This window comes from Ochotona curzoniae, unplaced genomic scaffold (assembly GCF_017591425.1).
Source record: "Ochotona curzoniae isolate NIBS_2020 unplaced genomic scaffold, NIBS_Ocur_1.0 contig_4501, whole genome shotgun sequence".
NCBI lineage: Eukaryota > Metazoa > Chordata > Mammalia > Lagomorpha > Ochotonidae > Ochotona > Ochotona curzoniae.
In genome coordinates this window covers 17,806,411-17,828,570 of record NW_024466307.1, presented here as the reverse complement: position 1 = coordinate 17,828,570, position 22,160 = coordinate 17,806,411, and the positions used below count along the sequence as shown (strand labels likewise).

The 22,160-nt window shown below is 42.7% G+C and overlaps 1 protein-coding gene across 2 annotated transcripts in view; it reads right to left on the bottom strand.

Moving 5' to 3' along the window:
- The window catches only part of MAN2A1 (mannosidase alpha class 2A member 1), a 144,021-nt gene that overhangs the window by 18,861 nt on the left and 103,000 nt on the right, over window positions 1–22,160 (bottom strand). For both annotated transcript variants that reach the window (XM_040986138.1, XM_040986139.1), the window contains exons 16-19: window positions 21,658–21,772; window positions 7,593–7,726; window positions 4,724–4,865; window positions 2,264–2,397 (exon numbers count right to left, since the gene is read on the bottom strand). In XM_040986138.1, coding sequence (XP_040842072.1) covers window positions 2,264–2,397; window positions 4,724–4,865; window positions 7,593–7,726; window positions 21,658–21,772 — 525 coding nt within the window. The remainder of the gene's footprint in view (window positions 1–2,263; window positions 2,398–4,723; window positions 4,866–7,592; window positions 7,727–21,657; window positions 21,773–22,160) is intronic.

The following is a 22,160-nucleotide window of genomic DNA, read 5'->3' as shown; positions in this document are numbered from 1 at the left end:
CGCGGCCAGGCCTTGGGACCCAGCATGGGGAACCCAGCAGGCACCTGTGAGGATGTGCCAATCAACAGACAGCTGTTCCACGTGCCACAACAGCTCATTCCCCCAAGCACCTGTGTGTTCACTCACCGGCACACCCCAAAAAGTTCATGGAAAAGTGGAATTCAAGGGTAAGCTTCTTTGGTGCAAATAACCTTGACAATCCACACACGTATTTTCACAATATGCTTTCTCCACAAACAATCTGAAAACCCACTGCAGACATGGATTGCATTTATTTTTTTGCACCAAAATAAAGCTCAGCTCTTAGTTCCATTTTACTGTGAAACTTGCGATGTACTCCCCTACGTTGGACCCCACTTTTGCCAGAGATAATCCCAAGAAGCAGAGAGGCAGTGCCACTCCCACGGAGCAGAAAAAAAGAACAGTGAGCAGACACATTGAGGAGGGACGCAGCAGAGCTGAGGGGTGCACGCAGAGGACACTGCTGGAGGAAGGTCTGGTTTCCAGGATGGCTGAGAGCACTTCAGATGGAGCACGTGATGGAAAAACGCAGGACTGCTCCAGGGGGGAGGGCTCTGCAAGGACGTAAGGCTGAGAGCAAACCTGTGGGCCCAGAGCTCAGGCCCCATGTGGCTGACTGGGGAGAGGCAGCAGGTCGTGACACACATCCTGGTTTAGATCGTGATGGCAAGGGGAGCACGCTGCGGAGGGCACACACTGGTCAGGAAGGTCAGTTTGAGGAAGAAGTTGGGACAGTGGTGTCCAAGCCTGTCACCGGCAGCTCCGGGTGTCTGGCCTGAGTTGGATGGGGGCAATGGCTTGTGAGCCAGAGGGGACACTGGGAATGGCCTGGGTCTAGGGGAAAGGAGGATCAGAATGTGACTAGACACCTGTAGCCCCATCTGCACAGCTGCGGTGACTGCTGACATGAGTAGACCAGGCTGCGAAGTGACATTAGGGCTGAGAAGAGAGACAGGGACAGGCTTGAGGGCTCCAATGCACAAGGGGTGGGTGAGAAATACAGACAAACAGGGAAGGGCCAGAAGGGTAGGCAGAGAATCCAGGGAGGGAGGCACCAGCCACTCTGCACGCTCTCCCCCCGCCCCCCTCCGCCAGCCCTGCCGCCAGACAATATGCTTCGTGATGATGGTTGATGTCACTGCTGCTGGAAGCGGAAGGAACACAGGGACAGAAAATGCCCAAGAGAACTCCACATGCAGAGGAGGCTGATGAGAGGTAAGTGGAAGAATTGTGAGAAAATAGACTCATCTCAAACTCTGGTTGAGCCCATAAGAGAGTGACGACAGTGGCGTACAGAAAATGGGCACAGAGACTTGAGTGAGGGCTGTTTCTGCTCCCGTTTCTCTAGGTTTATGTGTTTTTATTTACCTGAAAGACAGAGAGGCAGAATAAGAGGGGGAGAGAGAAGCCTCGCACCCACAGGTTTACTCCCTAGATGCCCACAGCAGCCAGAGCTGGGACAGACTGCCGGCTGAGTTTCCCACTTGTGGCATGGCCACAAGTCTTTAGCCTCCCAGGGTGCTGATCCGCCAGAAGCGGTGGTAGGGCAGCTAAAGGAGAGTCAAGCACTACAGGTCCAAGTGGACAGACTGAGATGAATGAAAGCAAAATGCCAGAGCTAAAACAGGAGGTGGGCAGGTGCCTGGTGCCCAGGCAGACAGCTCTGTCCGTTCTGGCTAGAGTGGCAGAGAGGTTGGAGAGAACAAGGAAGGAAGTAAAAGGATCAGTGCAGACACAAGGGGCCAAGGCCACACCAGGAGGGATTTGTGCGCTGACAGCACCTCCCCGAGACCAGCAGGGCTTCTGTCAGTGCAGCAGCAGCATTAGAATTTGCTCTGAGAGAAGACTAACCCCAGTTTTCAATAGTCTACTCATCAAACATAATCTCCCTGAGCAGGTGACTGAGCTGTGTTTTTTTTTTTTTCTAACCTCTTTCTTAGCTCCATTTATAGATAATTTCTTTCAAAATAATTTCTGAAAATCCATCCAAAATGATTCCTGGGTATTATTTATCCACAGACTCAGCAAAAGTGAAAAACTAAAATGACCTGAAATTTTCATCTTCAATAATGCTTATTTTTGCAGTTCTGTCTCTGTGAGTGTGAGCTATTAAGACATCTTAATTCTGGAAACAAACAAACAAACAAAAAAAAAAACTCAAGAAGTGGAAAGTCACCACTGCCAATGTGTGAAACAAAGGACAACTTAGTATCAGAAGAACACACCGGGTATTTTTCCTTACCAGGTTAACATCACTTCTTTTTTCCAGCAGTATTCGGAACAGATTAGCAGTGATCTTGTTATCCCGGACGCCTTGCCCCAGGCCACGATTATCATCTTGCATGAGTCTTCGATCCATGATGACTTCAATCTGACCTGATCAACAAGTGGAAAATTAACCAGATTTTTCAATACGAACGTTTATTGAGGATTGCTCAGGTTGAAGGCATGATGCCTTGCTTTACATTTCTGTTTGAGTCAGGGAGGTGAACACATCACCTAAGCTATCATGGGTTTCTCCTGATAGCTCCACCAGCTTCCACAAAATCACAAGCTAAGACAGCACTTGTACTTTTACCTGTTAATGCTGAACAGCATCTGTTTAGAAATGTGAGAGGGTCTGCTCAGAACAGAACCTAAAGCTTTATTCTTTTCAAAACAATTAACCTGAAAGAGTAAGTTAAGATCTCTCAAACTTTTAGTGCCAGCATTTGGAATTTTAAAATGCAATGTGTCAACTAAAAGACATTTGAAAATTCAAAAAGCGTGCAAACCTAAACTTGAAAAAGGCATCTAGAAGGCTTATTAGGAAATGCACTTCATCCCCAGTGTGGTAACATACACAGACGCACTGGCTCTCAGACAGATTTGCACACAGGATTCAGGTTGTCTGCAGGGGGTGGTTCTAAAGAAGCTGCAGGATTCGGAGACAGCCTTCTCACACTCCCATTCCCCTCGGACCGTCCTGACTCGGGCTAATCAGTAATCCCACGTGTCCACCAGCTCACACTGCAAACTATGATTAGCTTATGAGATGACAAAGCAAAAAATGTTTAAAAATGGACTGCTATCTATAAGATTGTAATAATTAAGACACAAAAAGCTTAAGCTTTGTACACCTTGAAAATGTATGTTTGTTTGCATCTATTACTGGACTAAAATGGTCATTCTACCTAAAAGAGAAACAGCTAAGCGGTTTGTGCTGTTCCACAGTCAGACCAATTGGAGTGTTCACTTCTTCTCCCAAATCTAAGTACCAGCACCCATGAACAGATCCTTCCTCACTCACTCCGGAGTGTCTGGGACTCGCGTCTGCAGGCACAGAGCTGCCCACGGCTTCATCCTCAAATTAACATCAATCTCTTAGCAATTTCTAATTCTTCTCCTGCCTCCAAATCAACCTCTGTACAACACGGGACATGTCACTTCCTGGACTGAACTCAAACTGTTTTTCCCCAAACACTAGGTTATCCAGGGGTCTGCAGCAGGTGCATGGTGATTTCAGGCGTCTTTGCAGGGGAGTGACAACATTGTCACCACTGCGTATATGCTGCTTCCCAGTGCCCTGTGCACAGCCCCACTTTGAGAAGTTAAAGCAGGGCATAAGCAAAGGTATCAGATCTTGTTTACACAGGGTTATTTCAGAGAATGAACATCACATACCATTCCAGGATCCTGGAATCCTCTTAAAAAAAAAAACTGACATATTTAAGCAATGCTGGCTCCTCATCCCTAATGGAGACAAGGATAACGTGCAGTTGCACCACTGTACACGGTGGCCATGTCTGCCTGCCTGTCAGCCCGACATCCCCCGCCAGGCCCCCGAGGGGAAACCATGACCAGCTTCATAACTGAATTTGTGTCTTTTAAGCATGAGTGCATGTGACTGTGCATCGGGAAAACACACAGGAAAATAAGCAGCAGTAACTCCTTCCACACGTACAAGGAGAGAAGAATGGACAGGTCTACTACACAAAGTGGGCTGGTACAGAGGACACAGCAGGGGTCCGTACTCCATTAGCTGCCTGGTTGGTTCAGTGTTTATCTTCACTAGTTCAGTATGTAGAAAGGATGCAATTGGTGGCATACAAGATAGCCAGTTAGAGCTACATACTACAGGAATCCAATTCTCTTAGTGCAAAGTGAACTAGTGTCTACTCTTTTTTTTTTTTTTAAAGTTGTGTTTTCTGTTTATTGCAAAGTCAGATATACAGAAAGGAAGAGAGACAGAGAGAAAGATCTTCCATACACTGATCACTCCCCAAGTGGACACAGTGGCCGGAACTTCACTGATCTGAAGCCAGGAGCTTCTCTCTGGGTTGCCCACATGGGTGCAGGGTCGCAAGGCTTCGGACTGTCCTTGACTAGTTTCCCAAGCCACAGCAGGGAGCTGGATGAGAAGCAAGGCCACCGGGGCACAAACTGGTGTTCATATGGGATCCTGGCACATGCAAGACAAGGACTTTCGCCGCTAGGCTACCATGCTGCGCCCTGTCTTCTCTCTTTATGCTCTTTTGGAATCTTTAACTCCATGAAATTATTTATCTCCACATTTCTACCGCCTTGGCTCCCGGTGTTCTTTGGAGAGGGCAAAGGGTTAGAAAGCAGACAGTGAGGGTGATTCCTACCTTTGACCAAGGGAGAGATGATGCATGAGAACCTGAGGCATTTCAGAGTAGGAACAAACATAAACACCACCCACCACTACTCAAACTGGAGACACCCAAGGACTGAGCCGACAGCAGCGTCAAGCGATTCTTGGTATCCTGGATGTAGGCCATGGTGGTCATGGGGTACACATTCGCTTGAATAGGCAACTTGCTCATTGTCGTCCTCGGTTGGATCTACACAACAAAACAATTCTCTTAGAAGGCAAAAATGGATGATATTTACCTTGTAGAGCAATTAGCCTGAAGTACAGATGACATCTTTCGAAGGCAGAAAGGCATAGCTTCCGTACTTTCTCAGATAAAGAAAACATTTCAACATGAAAACTTTAAGATAATATGAAGCAAAAAAATATGATGATCTCTAAAAACATTTTTTAAGTGGGAAAGGTAGAACTTGTACAGATTTTAAAAATAAGCATTCCAATTTAGATTCAGAATAAAAATGCTCAACAGAAGTCTTCCAGCTCCCCAGTATTTGCATAAAACAAATTATAAAGGTATTAAGTATTCATTTCTCAGTTACCTCTAACATGCTGCTTTTGTAATGAATGCTAAGCATAATAGCTCCCTATCCCCTTTCAGGAAATATCTCTTGTTATTCTCGAATCATTTTTAATAAATACCACAGACCTTCTCACCAAATCCTCTAACATATTACCAATGCATACTTACACTTACAACCCATACCACATTTACTCTTCTTGTTCAGTTACCATGCAGATCACTCCAAACTCCAATTTCTCATAGCCTAGTGTCTGAAGGCATGGGATCTAACTGGTTTTTGAGCCAGTTAGCTAGTACCCTTAAGCCAGTCTGCATTACAGTAACTCCATTCTCAAGGCACTATTATTAATGAGTCTCATTCACACCACATTAAAATGCCACCTCCTCATTAAAACTTATGATAATATCATTTCACATGAAATTCAAGAACAGGAGGTAAAAAAAAATTAACATAATAGTTTGTGCGTTTTGAAAGACCCATGATGGAAGCGACAGTCTTAAGAGTCTCCCAGAGCTCATCTTATCTTCCCAACAACCTTGGAGCATGCCTCTCAGCTCAATGGTTGTATCCAGTTGAACTGTGACCCCCTGACGACAATCTGGTTCACCCACATCCTGTGAACAAAGTCTCTGCGGAATGGCTGAGGCAGCTTAGATGAGGGAGGCCCTATCCCAACAGCTGGAGTCTTTATGAGCAGAGAGAAATCTGTGACCTTGGAGGTAGAGACAGGAACGCTCCACGTACACACGGAGCACCTAGGCTATTCAGTACATCACTGGCTGGGAGCAGGAAGAGAGGGTATTTCCCCAGAAGCCCTGGAAGGGACAGGGCCCTCTGACGTGCTGACTTTAGACATGCAATATCCAGAACGCCATGGAAGAATATTTTTGTTGGTTTAAGCCACTTAGATCGCGGTAATTCATGCGGTAGCCCTAGGAAATATTAATAGGCTGGTGAACAAACAACTGTAAAGTGTTAATGGGAATAAAAAGAAAATTCTTGGAAAGAATTTTCCATGTCTGCTTTTAAACTGTCATTTTTCCATCACAATTAACTTATAGAATGAAATTTTTTTTTTAAAAAAAGCGCCATTTAAAATTGCCACAGATGTGTTACTGCATTCATGTTCTTCTCATCCCTGCATGGCTGCCCAGATGTCTAGGTTTGGCTAACTACCACTGGGTTCAAAGTTTCAGAAGACGGCTTACATATTTTAAAAGAAAATTTATGGATTATAGGTTTTAAAACACTTCCTTATTTAATTGAAAGCTTGATCTTAACAAATGCATATTTTAATTCTTCATTTTCATCGCTTTCTAGTTTCTCTGTACATGAACACATACAACTATATGCTTCCTTTAAGACTTTAAGAAACATTTCCTCTTGTATACAAGGAACATGAGTCACCAGAAAGTCAGGGTTTCATTTGGGAACCAAATGGCTACGGCGGAATTAACATGTTCATTCGGAATGCAGGTTGCAAGGTTCGTATTTTGGAAAAGGTCTAAATTTAACTTTTGCAGGAAATCACAGAAAATTATCACAACCCTTTCCACTCATCCCCAGGAAAGAGGCAGACCAAACGGAAGCATATGTTGTAAAATTATTTCTGTTCATAGCCAGGAATGTGTAAAATGCTAATGTTTTAAGAACATGCTTTCATTTTTAATGGTATAATCTTAAAGACATGTTATCATCACACACGTGCCCCCAGAAGGCAAAGAGTTAGGTAACAAAGAATTATACTAGATAACTGACGAGCTGACAACTATTGCATAAACGGTCTTACTACTATTTAAAACCATTTCATGAAAGTTTTGATTAGATATATACCTGCCCACATTTCTGAACAGATATGTTTGTGCAATATATGCACGTGTGTGTGCATGTATAGGTGCATGCAATTTGCACATGCACAAACATAACTTTGTCATAAAAAGAAGGAATTTCCCTGAAATGTAGAAACAGCCATTATTAGAGATTACACATTTATGTATATACAAAGAATAACCCATAGACCAGTTCCAGGGATGGTGGTGGGCAGAGGGGGAGGCACATAATCCATCAGTCCCTAATTAATTTTCCTTTCCAGTTAGATACACTAATATATTCATTTTAGCATCAAGTTATTTATCACACATAATAGTCACCAAATCTCCCTCTGAACAAATATTCATGAATAAATGTTTTAAAAATGGTCTCTCAAATATGTTTCTTACCTTTAGAAATCTGATACAGAAACCACTCCTGTCTGCTACAATTCAGGTTTATTTTAGAAATAATTTACAACTTTAGGCATATTTTGTTCAAAGGACCCACAATTATGTGGTCTCATATCACACATCCCAATGACATAGCAATACAACCATAACTTGGATATTTTCAAGCAAAATTACCTGGTATCCATTTAGGTCAGTATAAAATTTATCTTGGCTATTGATTTCAGAAGAAATTCTCATGGCTATCTCCCGGTTAAATGTATTTCGGATGTCCACGATATTGGAAACTTCCACAGACTGTCCTTCTATTCCTAAATTTAAAAGAATATGCATTTTAATAGAAAGAAAATAATCTCCTGTCATTCTGGAAGGAATATAGGGAGCCTTTCCTTAAGCTAAAAGCACTGTTTCTTATTCCCAATCTTTATCATCTCTCACATACTAAACGGTGTAACAATTTCTACTGTCTCTTTTTTTAGTATCAGATGGCAGAGAACATTTATTCAGGGGAACACACAATTCGTGAAAACGATGAAGAAATAGGGTGAGATAAAAGAGGCAGCACACACCGCCCAAGCACTCCTCACACGAGCTCTGGAGGGTGAAGAAGACACGCAATGAGAAAAGGCTGGCCCGCTCCAGCTGGCCACCTGTCATCCATGCCACTGTGCCCTGACGCGGCCCCCCAAGCCCATTCCTCCACACTTCTCTCCTCGCGTTAAGAAACCATGAGTCAGTGCGATGTCCACTCTGTTGGTGCAGCAGGCAGTGCATTCCTGCCCACAATCTGTTTCTAGGAAGAAAGATAAGAGATCCAACAAGATGGTCTATAGCTGGACCTCATATCCATATATCAGCATCGTGGGATAAGCTGGCGAGGTTCAAGTTAAGACAATTTTAATTGAGTTTGGTATCTCTTAGGATCCCTGGTAACAGAATGACGCTTTCTTTCTTTTTGCTATACAAAACAGCAGACAGCGTGAGAAGTCCCTAAGGCTCCAACAGGTTTGTTGCTGCTTTGGCTTAAGCCTCCCATGTTTGTTTACTAGCTCCCGTCATTTTAGCCTTACTGTAATTTTAGCTCTTCAGTGAAGCTTTGGTTCAGTTTCAGAGGTGGAAGACAGAAGTTGTGAACAAATTGTACACTCTTAAAAATCAATCAAGTCTATGGAATGACTTTTTAAAAAGTTCATATAAAAATGGAATAAAACGATAGTTATTTTGCTGCAAAAAGTTTTTGAAAGCCATGGATTTAGGAGGACTTTAAGAGGTTCATGGGAAACAGGTATTATGAATAAAACCGTGTTTATATTTCAAATAAAAGCCTGCACCAAAGTAGCTATCTTTTAATTCTATCTTTCAATGAAGTTCTGAGGAATTTTTGTGTAGCAGGTATTTTACAGGATCTCCCAAGGAAGAAAGTGATTAGGAAAGATAAGAAGAAAAAAATTGGCCTTCACCAATTTCTCAGAGTTGAAGCTTGCTGAATTCCCAGGATCCCTGCAAGTTTATCTATAGGTTGGTTCTTATTACCCACTTCTTAATCCTCATGCACAACTTGTCATCGAGCCCGAGGGTTATTATGCACGCAGCACACTCTCTGAACAGAGGACTGTGCAAGGAAAAACGGCGAGGGAAAGGTGCGAGAAAGCTTACAGAACGTAACAGCAAATGCGAAAGAACTTTCAATCTATGGAGTTTGTAGAAAAGAATGTAATGCGTCTAGGCTGAGTGCTACCGGCTGACATGAAAAGTGCATTATAAAATACGAAAAGTAACGTGGTGATGACTCATACTCCACGGGCTGCCTCCTCTATTAACACAAGTTCCAGCACGCTTCCAGAAATTCTTTGTACGACAAGTTGCTCTTCTAACTCAACAGCCTTCACTGGAGCCTACTTGAGCTTCTTATGGCATTTATAAAGCTATTTGTTACACAGTGTCCTGTGGGGAACAAATGAAGGATGGCTTGTTCTTCTTGAAGACCACAGTCTGACCTTCTACCTGCTAACACTCACACACATACATGTGTGCACACACACACACACACGCACACACAATTTCCTCCTGTTATGAGAAGAACTTGCAAAGACACATGGTCTAGCCAAACTGAAATATATATGGAATTTTAGTAGGCAAGATTCTACCAGGGAGCCACAGATGAACTCACACAAAATGTAGCAGTAGGGATGACATTACTCAGCTAGCACTAGGGAGCAGAACACACAAGAAGTTGGTAACTCTCACATACTGATAACACCTGCAGGGTTTCTAGCACTTTTTATGCTTTCTTCTTTTTAAACTGGATATTCTCTCAGGGGTCAACAGAAATGAAATCTTAACAAGGGAGAAGATCATTAATTTCAATTCATCTCCAGAAAACGTTTACAAACAACATGCTCCAAGGAAAAATTAACGATTTCACATCACCTTTAGTGATAATAAGTTCTTTCCACTGAGAAAAATCTTTCTTGAGCCCAGTATTATGTTGTGAATCTGTTGTGGCAATAAATACTCAAGGCTTTCAAAGGAGCCTTTATGTTCACTCACAGTTTGGCAAGACATTCATTTATTTAAGTTTTCCACCAGGATGACATTTACAGTAAGAACAAACTATATACACTTATTATAAACTAGTAAAAATACAGTGACAATAAAAGTACAGAGATATCTTTGAGTTCTCAAAGAAAATGTTTCAAAGAACAATAGACGCAAAATAGAGTATTACCAATATTTTCTAGTCTATGTCAGGAATTTCCTACTAGGCTCGGTGTGATTAGTCCAGTGACTAAATCCTTGCCTTGCACACAGTGGGATCCCTTATGAACTCTGGTTTGTGTCCTGGCTCCTCCACTTCCCATCCAGCTCCCTGCTTTTGGCCTGGAAAACACTAAAGGATGGCCAAAGGCCTTGGGACCCTGCACCTGCATGGGAGACCTGGAAGAAGTTCCTGGCTCCTGCCTTCTGATTGGCTTAGCTCCAGCTCATGTGGCCACTTGGGAAGTGAACCAGCAGATGGAAGATCTTTCTCTCTGTAAATCTTCCTTTTCAATAAAAACAAATAAATCTTAAGGAAGAAAAATTCCCTACTATATGCCTTTTGTAGGGCTCCTTTCTTGGAGGACTTTCTGGAAAGCAGGAGCATCCGCCAGGGTTACCCAGCGGTCAGTGGGATCTGTGCTGTAAGTACCTGCACAAATGTTCATTTTATCAGAGGGCTCCACCCGGGCAAGTGCAGCCAGGCTTTCTATGCCTCTCTGGCTTTTCTTCAACTGCGAAAGCAAACAAACAAACAAACAAAAAACAGCTGATGTGTTTCCTGGAAGGAGTGAGGGGTGATCAAAGCCAGAGTTTCAACAAAGGGAAGTTAAGTGCATGCCTGCTGTTAACATCTGCTCCTGGAGAAGAGACAAGGGCGCAGGGAAGACAAGGCGGAACAGAGCCAGTCTGCAGGTTAAAGAGTCCTACCAAAAAGGCCACAGAGTCTGGGCGGAGCACATGCCATACATCCCCACCCACTCCCGCGGCAGGGCTGTCAGTGGTGTCTGTCTCCCCACACCCAGTTAGCTTCCAACAGATATTAGCCACCCAAACGCACCATCTTTGCATCCCAGTTCTCAGACACATTTCAGGCCCGTGAGTGTTCAGTTGCTGCTAAACAGAATGAATTAAGACGTGAAGGAGGGCCCTGACATGGGAGGGAAGCCTCCTGGGTGATGGCTAAATTTCAACAGCTAAAACATGAGGGAAAACAGACTTCACCGGGTAAACATACCCATGTTAGTATGGAAGCTTCTCGATGACAAAGAAAAGGTCTTACTTGGCATCACACGCCAGCCCGCAGAAGGCGCATGCGTGCCCGCTGAGAGGAAGGTGGCAGCGAGGAGTGCTGGCTGACGATCACCACGGGCTCCACATGCAAGAACTCACTCATCCTGACCCAAGGACCAGGAGGAAATCCCTTGCTCAGGGCCACCCTCCCAAACCTTACACTCCATGGGCAGAGTACCTGCTGGGGAAGAACGACATTCCTTTGCAATCATGGTCTGGGACAAGCCTCGCAATGACTCTGAGTGGAAAGAAATCCAGATTTTTCTTTTAAGGAAATAGAGCATTGAACTGAGGTCAGATACTTAACTATGTGAAGCAAAGTCACGAGACAAAGCTTGTTAGAACCTGAGATCTCTTAAGACCACCCTAAAAATCATCTTCAAGTGGAACACTAGGAGTAGAGGCTGGAGAGGACAGCCCAAAAATATGCATTCCTGCCACCTGTGAGCACTGAACAGAGCTCCTGGCTACCGGCTTTGAAACCTTGGATGTTGCAGCTACTTGGGAAGTGACATGGTACATGGTAAACCAATCTATCTTTCTCTCTCTTCCCCCTCCCTCCTTTCTCATCTGCTCTTCCAATTAAATTCAATTCAATTAAGAAACAGCACATTCTTTTAGAAGCCACACAGACACCATGTGGGGAACACCAAACGGTAATGATATGTGCTGGGTCACACAGCAGCATCGACTTGCTGCACCTGATGAAAGGTAACACAATGGTGGGCACACTCACTGATACAGATGTCCATTACTATGGACATGGCTCAAGAAAACTTGAAACAATCATGCCATGTAGCCAACAAAGAGGCACTACCTGTCCTGAAACAAGAAGACAGGGTGAGCTTCATGCAACACTTGTACATTCTGAGAAATCTGACCCTGAAGACAGAACATAAGCACACTGCCATCTGTCTCCACAGGCAAGGGGCATGGGCACATGCCCCCATCTGCCCTATCTGTCCCAGTGCAGACAGATGCAGAATTCCTGAGCGACTTGATCTCCTATTTGTGATGTGTGAAATTACTGTTGCAAAAATAATTTCAGGCCTTTTTCTAAAGGAAGAATTCAAAGACATCAGGAAGAAACGCAACCAAGTAGGTGACCACTAACAGGCTGAGCTGCATGGCAGCTGGGGGTAGGGGGCTTACTGCAGCTTCACACTGGTGGGAGTCTCAGAGTCACTGTAGAAATGACACAGGTCTCTTCAAAGCCTCCCTGACTGGGCAGATCAGCAGAAAGGGTGTGGAAAAGAAACAGTGTTAACACAGGGCTCTGTTGCCTTACTCCAAGGAACCCATGATGGACACTCACTGGACTGGGAGAGCACCCAGTGTACATCCCTGAATCAAGCTCACATCAGAGGAATGGAGCACACGAAACACACATGGAGAGGCAAACACTGTAAGGAATGCAGAAGCCAGCTGGCAGCAACAAGGGGCTGTAGGAAACCCTGGGCACCCAGTAACATCCCCTACTCCGCCTACTCCACACAGTCTCCATGCAACCCTGGACCACACCATCTCAGCACTGACCCAGGCCTCTCCTCCTCTCCTGATCTTCTTCTAGCATTTGTGGAAGAGGGCTTTTTCTAAGAACTACATTGTGGTAGATCAGATGACACTCTAACTGCTCTCAACCAGTTACAGCAGAGACAGCAAGGACTCCAAATAGCCTCCCTTAAATGTAGGCAAGGATTTTATCAGTGGCACTTAATGTGTGATGAGGACAAGCCATGAGCTCAGGATGGGACAACAGCAGCTGGCCCAAGCCATCCAGGAACATACTGAATCATATACCTCGAAAAAACCCAAAAAAACAGGTTCTGTGCCGTATTTGCTTATATGACATGTTTTTCTGAACAGTACCCAACTTATATTGGATGTGACATTAACAGATAATGATTAACACACATTGTTGGTTCAATGTCTACATTTATGTGACAGATCTCACACTGAGGAACAAATAAGTCATGATGAAAATAGTTTTTTTCTTTTTCCATTTTATCTATTTGAACGGTAGCATAACAAAAAGAGAGAAAGTGAAATCCTCCATCTACTGGTTTGATCCCTGAGTGACCACAACAGCTGGGGCTGGACCAGGCCAAAGCCAGGAGTCAGAGGCTTCATCTGGGTCTCCCCTACGGGAGCAGGGGCCCAGGCACTAGGCCAACCTCCGCTGCTTTCCTATGCATTAGCAGAAGGCTGGGTAAGAAGTGGGACAGTCCAGACTCAAACCACTGCTCATATGGGATTCTGGGATTGCAGACAATGGTTTAATGATTCATTCTACAATGATGGTCATGGGAATATTGTTTCTAAAAAGTAGGTGTCTCTGTATTATAAAAAACAAAAATAAAACAAACAACAACAACAAAAATACACTGTTTTACCTGAAAATGCTGGGGGAAAAAGTCCAAATAGTAATAAGATCCCAAACTGGATTTTCTTTTCCTCCATGCCTCCATGTGACTTCCTCAATCTCTCTCCGATATAAAGCCTAATTTATCATGAAGTCCTGAAGATTTCTGGGTCTGCAAAGGTTCACATTTACCGTCCCTCCCACAGGTGAGTTTTAACATCTGCTTTCATGAGAATAAACTACAGTAACTTTCATTTCTATTCAATTTCAAAAATCATTGAAGTAACACTTTATTCTAAATAGTCATTAAAACCTAAATGACTGCTACTGATTAGTAATCACTAATAGGGGTTAGCTACTAACATTTCACATTTTTGATTTTAATTAACTTCAACATCAAAAGTGCATAATAGGACAGGTACAGCATTGTGATGATAAGATTACAAATTTTGGATATAGCTTATACCAACTAAAATTGGGTACAGTTCAAAGTGGCCTAATAGCGAAAAACTAGAAAGTGGCCCAAGGGTCTTTTTTTCTTTTAAGAGATACTGTTTTACAAAACAGTTTTTTTTTTTTTGGAGGGAACATTAACATCTATATTAGCAGTTTTAACCTCAAGGTCGATAATTATCATAAATAAAGTCTAACTACAGCACTCTCTTGGCAGGTGAACATGAGCTTGCAAGCCTGGAGCCCCCTTGGTGCCCTCCCCAGGAGCCCACCAAAGGCTGGCATGGGGCAGCGTAGAAGGATCCAGTTACACTTGCATGCTGTTACTATATACCTTCATCTGAACACCTTAACAGCCACTTCCTGTTCCCCAAACACCCTTCTTTGCAATGCATCTTCAAGGCAGGAGGCTCCTCCAGTGCTGAAGCAGAACAAACGAACACACACACACACACACACACACACACACACACACACACACACACACACATACACACACACAGCTGCAGTAAGAGAGCTCTCGCCCACCCCACGATTCTGAAGAATGTCTAAAACACTGGTATGTGACTGGCCTTCAAAGGCAGAGTAACAGATACTTGTGCAAAACCTGTGGCTTGTGGTTGGTTGAAGGCCTGCCTGCCTAGGCCGACCACTCATTCAGAAGACAAGAGACCACTCTGTGTTCAGGAACATCTAATTCATACAGAGTTCAAAAGGCTGAAAGTTAATTTTTACAACAAAGCTCCTTCGCTTAACAGCAGCCAGTTATTTTTTATGAACATCATTCTTTTTTGCCTTCACAGTCATTAAAGCAAAATTTAAGAATAAAAACAATGCTGAAACACCATATTCTAATATTGATGCACAGATATGTCGTCTATTAGAAATTTTTTAAGTGTATAGTTCATTGAGAAAATCACTTGCATTAAATCTGTGAAATAAATTACCAAAATGGTAATATACTTTTGTTGTTCAACCAACTCTATGCTATTATGAGAAGAAACTTAAAAAGTTAAAGTTTAAGGTGATGATTTTATTATGTACATACAAGCAGACATCAAAAACTAGGGGAAATGGAATTCAAAGGTATATCTTGGTGCCACATAAAACAGGTTTTCACAAACTTTGTGGAAAATCTGTATTATTAAAAAAAAACTGGCATATGGATTCCAAAAATTTTGCACCAAAATAAATTTACTTTACATTCCATTTTGATGAACTTTCTGAAGTGCCTATATATATATGTATATACGCACACATTCAAACTATATACACACACACACCCTCCCACCGAACCAAATGTTTTGTTTATTCAATGAAGTTATAAAGAGTTAAACAAGATGCTAAGGCATAAAAATATTACACCAAAAAGCAATTCCAAGGCAGGGGGGAAGAAGTAGAATGGAAACACGAGGACAAAAAGATATGGATGCTTTGAAATGTGTGACTGCTGAAGGACCAGCACAGTATACACACAAGATTGGGAATTGATTCGTTACTCATGATATGCTTGTTTTTAAATGTCACTATTCACATCAGAGCAAAAATAACATCTTCAATTACTTAAACAAATGCATAGAAGGAGACATTAACTTGAACTCACCAACGGGACACATACAGCCCTGCAGGTTCCGACAGAGAGCAAGGAGTCTGGTCTAACTGAGATCATTGGACGCTGTCGGGTAGATTTTTCCCCTCCTCCCTTCTGCTCAATAAATTGACATTTGCTCAAGACCCTGCACAGCACACTTGCCTCATGCAATCCCCTCTCATTCCCCCAATCTTCAGTGATCATTCTTCCCCTCATAATCCTTACTAACCTGTCTCACCCCCTCCACCTTTTAAGCAGATCTGACACTGTATGCCAGGCTTCACGCGTATTAAGTCAGTTACTGGGGTCCCAACATATCCGGAAGGCAGAATCTATTACTGTTACCATTTCAGAATGAAGAGCCCGAAGCCAGACAGGTAGTAGAATGCCAACTCAGATGGCCAGCAAGCAGCAGGGCTAGATCCTGGGTCGAGAAGGAAATGCAGGCAAGATAACTGCCGAATCTGAATTCCATTGTGTTTTTCCTGAAGTTGCCACCGTGGTGCCCTCCATCTGAGCTCACACATTTGCAGGGGGTGATGTTTCCTTGAGAAGGAGCTGTGCCTTCCACGTGGCAGGTGCTGACAGATAACCCCTGCGATCTCAGATATGTTCCCAGAATGTGCCGATTGACCCTTAAAAGAACCTCTGCAATGCCTGTCAGGAATAATCAGGCTCCGCACAGAGCTACTATATTTCAGTTATTAAAAGTTCCCAATTAACAAGGAAAAAAAAATCCTCAGCAGTCAATTGCACATTATGATATCCCAGAAATGTTTTAATTACCTAAGTCTGCCTAGTCATAACTTATGACACTTTTTACTCTTAAACTAAATATGTAATGTATCCCGGGGGGGAAATGAAATTGATTGCAAACTTCCTTGAAATCCTCATGAATCTTTTTATAGAAATGAAAACAACTTCAGGGAAGCTCTGAGACTTTGTTTATAATGGGACGGACTCCAGGGGAGGAAGCCCCAGATTCGAGTGTCCTTAGCAGATGATTTTGAAGCTGAGAGTCAAGTATCAAACTTGATGTGATGCTGAATTTTGTCATGACACTTTGATGTTTATATCTAATTGATCATCTACCTAGTCTTTTTACAGACTATGAATCAGAGACCCAAAGACAGCAGAGGACAAACTCAAGGCCACCCTAATTTACTTTGAAGCAAAACCACCAATTCAAATTTCTAATTCCCAATTTGATTCCTTATATGTTTAATTAGAGACAGTTCATTTGGACCATGTGAAAGTCAACGATCATGTTACGAATCTTTTTAGGTTTATCTACTCAAAATTGCTCAAAGAAAAACTGAGCGACTCTCTTTGATGGCTCACTGGGCTCTGACAAGGAAATTATTCAGTCACTTCAATCAGAGGAAAATTTTTCCTTCAATACTTTTCGATGGCAGTTCATTACATCTCACCTCCAGGCTGCTTGTTTTCTTTTACCAAGATCCATTCCATAAAGCATTTTTATAACACGGTGCTGGAAAACAGGGTGAAAGCTTTGCATTCAAGGTATTTCTCCTAAGGGCTGAAACAAGGTTTATACATATACTCACACACACCTAGCAGAGGGAGGGGAAAGACCTGAAGCAACGGGATATATTACAGCTGACCTGCGAGACGAATCTACCGCCAGCGAACACACACAAGTACACCGGGAACCCACTGTAAGGTGATTTTTCAAAGTAGCTATTGATGTCAGAAAATCAGGACGTGAAGGCCTAATAATTATACTTCAGAAGACAAATGGAGTCATAAATGGCAAAGGCATTCGCTGAGCACTACAGGCACAACACCTGGACTTCAGAGGAAGGTGCAGTATCTAGTGGCACGGAAGCGTGCATGGGGCTCATGTTTCTATCATGTTCTATCCTCTAATCCAAGGTTAATTAAAAGTGTGAAAGTAGCCTATTCTACAGTGGTTTACTCTAATGAAAGATGATTACATGACAGGAAAAGTTAGCTCTCACTTCCCCCCCTTTAACTAACTCCAGATGAAATGTTGTTTTCTGCAAACTATCTTTTTAAAAACCATAAAAGAGTTCCAAAAGGGCAGTTGATTCAATTGTAAGTGTTCTAAAATGAATTTCTTATTTAAGCTGACATAAGACAAAGAATTACATTTCATTAGAAATCTCTGGAATTGCTCTGATGGTGCAGGGCTCTCAAAGCTAGTGAGCCTAAGATTTCCTCTAATCTAATCTATCTAGAAACCTTTTGAATATGATACCTGAATGATAATGAAAGGAAAAACACAGTATTTTGTAACAGCTCCAACTGATAGAACAGCTTTTGAATAACACTCTAAATCGTTTTTCAGAATACGGAGAAAGCACAAATAGAGAAACCAAGGTTAAAAACCCACCCAATCCTCCCCAAAAAGTAGCACTGAACTGACGCCTATCCACCCAGTTCTTTTCAAAATCAATAATTACCAAACAATTTACATAATCAGGAAAGTGTTGACTGCTATTTGATCTTGACTTTGTTTTTCCCTGAAGCTTAGTTTTGGCAAGAGTTATCTTTGGAATAAGAGAGTCAAACAGAGATGTAGGGCTGCAAGGCCAGTCCAGCTGGTTGGCAGTGTGCTGCCTTGCTGAAAGAACATTCCAAAACATTGCATTTTACAATTTTAAAACAAATATGCAACGAAGACATGACACTCACTCATTCTCTGTTCCTTTAGCCTCACTGTTGAGATCATAGATCTCTTACATTATTAAGTCATCTAGAAATAATTACAGTATATACTCATGAAATATTAATGGTCTCTCTACACCAACTTCCAAATCTTTTTGCATCACAAAGTCGGTACTAAGAACAAACAGGCTCTAACCATAAATACTCATCCAGTACTTAGTTCTGGTCAGTTTATAGGGGATAAAATCAGTACATAGTATACAGTACACAGGCAAAAAGTAGCAAGCCACACTCAAGAAACTTTCTGTTAGTTTAGAAGCATTACCTAAAGGTCAATCTATAGAGGAACAGAGTTTGGGTTAGTTGGCTAATCATGTCGATCAATCACCAGGTTGCCTAGTTTTCAGGAAGTTGAAGCGTAAAATGTCGAAGAGCCTTTAACTTTTGTTTAATACAGATGCTTGGCTGTGGCATGACCAAATCTCCAAAGACTGATTTCCCTTCCCAGGTAACCTGAATGTTTAGCACCAAGCACCCTGCAGACCTGCCAGGATTTCACCACAACCTCAACACACCAGCAGGCGTAAAACCTGTTACCTCACACAGTGATGATGTGTCAAAACCCATGCAGATTAAGGAGAAAATGCTGGGGTCTCGACCGCTAGGGTCAGCTTTGGCAGGAGAAGGGGACTTGTGCAAACGGGATTCATTGTGAGCACAAACGTGGGAAGGTCCAGAGACCGAAAGAAAGTCTCTTTAGTAGACACTAGTATTTCCTCCTTCCACCAAGCACACTGAAGCTGGGGGGGAAAAGTCCAGGCTTAAGAGAAGAAAAATTCACATGCACTTCGAGTTCACACATGTTGGTTTCCAGTTCAATCCAGGCAATAGAGCAAAACTCTTCCAGGGAAGCACACCCCGGTAACTTTGCATTTTACCCAATTTAGTGACCCGTCATTCCCACAACTTCTAAGGCTTTTATTCTGCTTTCAAGTTACTTTATAAAAGTGAAAAGCTTCAGTATTAAGTTTATTCTCTCCACAGAGAAACCCAGAGGCAATCTGAGGTCTGGATATTTACTTATTTTTTTGAAGATTTATTTTATTTTTATTGGAAAGTCAGATACACAGAGAGGAAGCTCTTCCTTCTGATGATTCACTCTACAAGTGGCCTCAATGGCTTGTGCTGAGCCAATCCAAAGCCAGAAGACAGGAGCCTCTTCCAGGTCACCTATGCAGGTGCAGGGTCCCAAGGCTTTGGGCCATCCTCTATCATTTTCCCAGGCCACAAGCAGGGAGCTGGACAACAAGCAGAGCCACCGGGATTAGCCCATATGGGATTCCAATGCAAGCAAGGCAAGGACTTTAGCCACTAGGCTACTGTGCCGGGCCATGGATATTTATTTTTTAATTATTATGGTAAAGCTCTTAGATTCATAACACTCTGAAGAGTTCTGTGCTATTTAGAACAACCTGTTTCTTACTAATCAAATTTCACTTTCATTTCCAAAATACTCCCATCACAAGAGGTCAGATTTCTGGAGATTTCAAGCACTGCCACAATTCTATGTTTTGGGGTTTTAAGACATTTCTGTAGCAATAAATCACAGGCCTTGAATAGTATGCAAAAATGAAAACAGGGAAAGCCCGTGCAAAGGGCCAAGACTGGTCGGTCTGGTGATTAACGATGTTACCTCTTCAAGAGGCAATGTGCCCAAGAGCTCCGCATCACAACACCAAAGCAGGGAAGAAGAGAAACTGGCAAGGAATGCCTAATGCTAGAATAGGTGTCGACCACATTGAGTCACAGAATTGGCACGGGCACTCCAGAAGGCCAGGAGCCAGTCCAATCTCAAGACTACTGTTGGGTAGGGCACAGCGGCGCAGCACACTAAGCTACTGCCTGTGAGGGCAGCATACTATATGCGTGCAGGTACCAGTCCCAGCTGTTCTTCTTTCGCTCCAGCTGCCTGTTGATAGACCTGGTAAAGCAGCAGCAGATGGCCCAAGTGCTTAGGGAACTGTACCCACGTGGGAGATCCAGATGGAGTTTTAAACCCCTAGCTTCAGTCTAGCACACATCTGGCCTTTGTAGCCATTTGTAACTTCACCTCTCAAATAAAGAAAAAAGATATTAGAAAAAAAAAACTATTTGACTTTGGGAGGGACAGGACAGAGCCAGAGAAAAAAGGACAAGTGTTTCATTCAAATAAGAAGAGCTTTCTGGAGCAAGAACATGGGCAGGCCAGAGGCTCTATGCACATACCGTTCAGATAAGAAAGCCAACTGAGGACCACCAGCGGCATCCCAGCCACTGTACACACACTGCCTTCTGACCAGACAAAACCCAGTAAAAAACTGGGAGATGCAGGCACACTTATAACCAGGGTGAAGTGCCAGTAGAGGCCCCGCAGCAAACATCAACTGTAGGGTGAGTTGCTGTGACATTCACTCTGGGTCACACTCTGCCTGCAACCCCCCTGAGGCAAAGCCCTGTCAAGCAAGCCCAGAGACGTGGGTCTGTGCCCACGTTATCCTCAAGGTAGATCTCCACTCAAATGCAATTGTCCTGGGCAACATTCAAGATAGATGGATTCATCTTCTGTGTGAGGACACGGTGAACTTTCTGGTTATTCAGATCATACGTGGGGCTGGATGAGCACACTGTTAAAAACCCTGCACACAGAATCATCACACTCGAGCGCAGACGTGTTTGCAAAGCCCAGCTCCACAGAGACCCCCCAAAGATCAGTCCCAGACCCCAGGGGGGATCAGGAGCCTATTTCCTGTGACTTTGGGTAATAAAGTCGCTGCTCATGGATGCAATAAACAATTGTCTAATTTTATTCATCAGCCAGTAAGAGCTGTAAATAAATACTAATGAAGGGCATTTTCTCTTTTATACACCAGTGAAAATGTGCTGCTGTGACACTGTCCGTGATTTAAGGAGGCAGGTTGTCCCCGTGTGTGTGTGTGCATATGTTTCACAGCTAGTTAGCTTCCCTCTAAGTAAAAATTATCTATGTTACAGTTTCCATAAAAAAAAAATCAAACAAAACCACTAACCTGAGTTTCAGTGTTAGAAATAAAGTTTCCAGTTTATATGCTTGCAAGACAAACAGTAAGAGTGAAAAGATACATAGAACGGAACTTCTTACATATGGAACAAGAGCATTTATCATTTTTAATTATCAAAACATAAAGAGCATACTTTAGATTATCCTGCAAAAGTGCTATCAAGTTGAGACAGAAATCCTCTTCACAAACCAGTTGCCCATTTATTTAAAACCTACATGCGGAGGAATTCAAGGCTCAAGTTTCATACGTCTCACAGCCACATCTGTGCTTCCTTACCTTGGATGTGGTAGAGGCGGACTCGATGGGTGATGTGGTCCAAAAAGCAAGACACTTCCGAATACATCCTTCCACGTGTCACCATCACCAAGGGTGGTTTTGCAAAAATGTAAGTCTGGGGAGGAAATGAAATTTTGGAGAAAAATATTTTGGCTTCTAAACTTTGCCAAGAAATTTTTATAGCAGCTTGTGAAATGGCAAACATCTATTACATGATATTTGTAATTTTACATGAAAAGCAAAGCTTTCAAGTTTTCAGAATACGTACATGTCATAAAAAAATGAACATGAAGCTTTTCATTATCAAAATCATTACTGAAAATACAATGTTTATAACCTGGTTGGCCAATACGGTCTACAACAATTTCTCCCGGCTATTTGAATTTCTAATTAGAATCCTTCCGTATTGTTCACACATTTATTGGGTACAGCAATTGTGAAACACCAATGGCATTTTCCCAGGTAGAATACATTCAATAGAACCATGACTGATGAATCTTTAG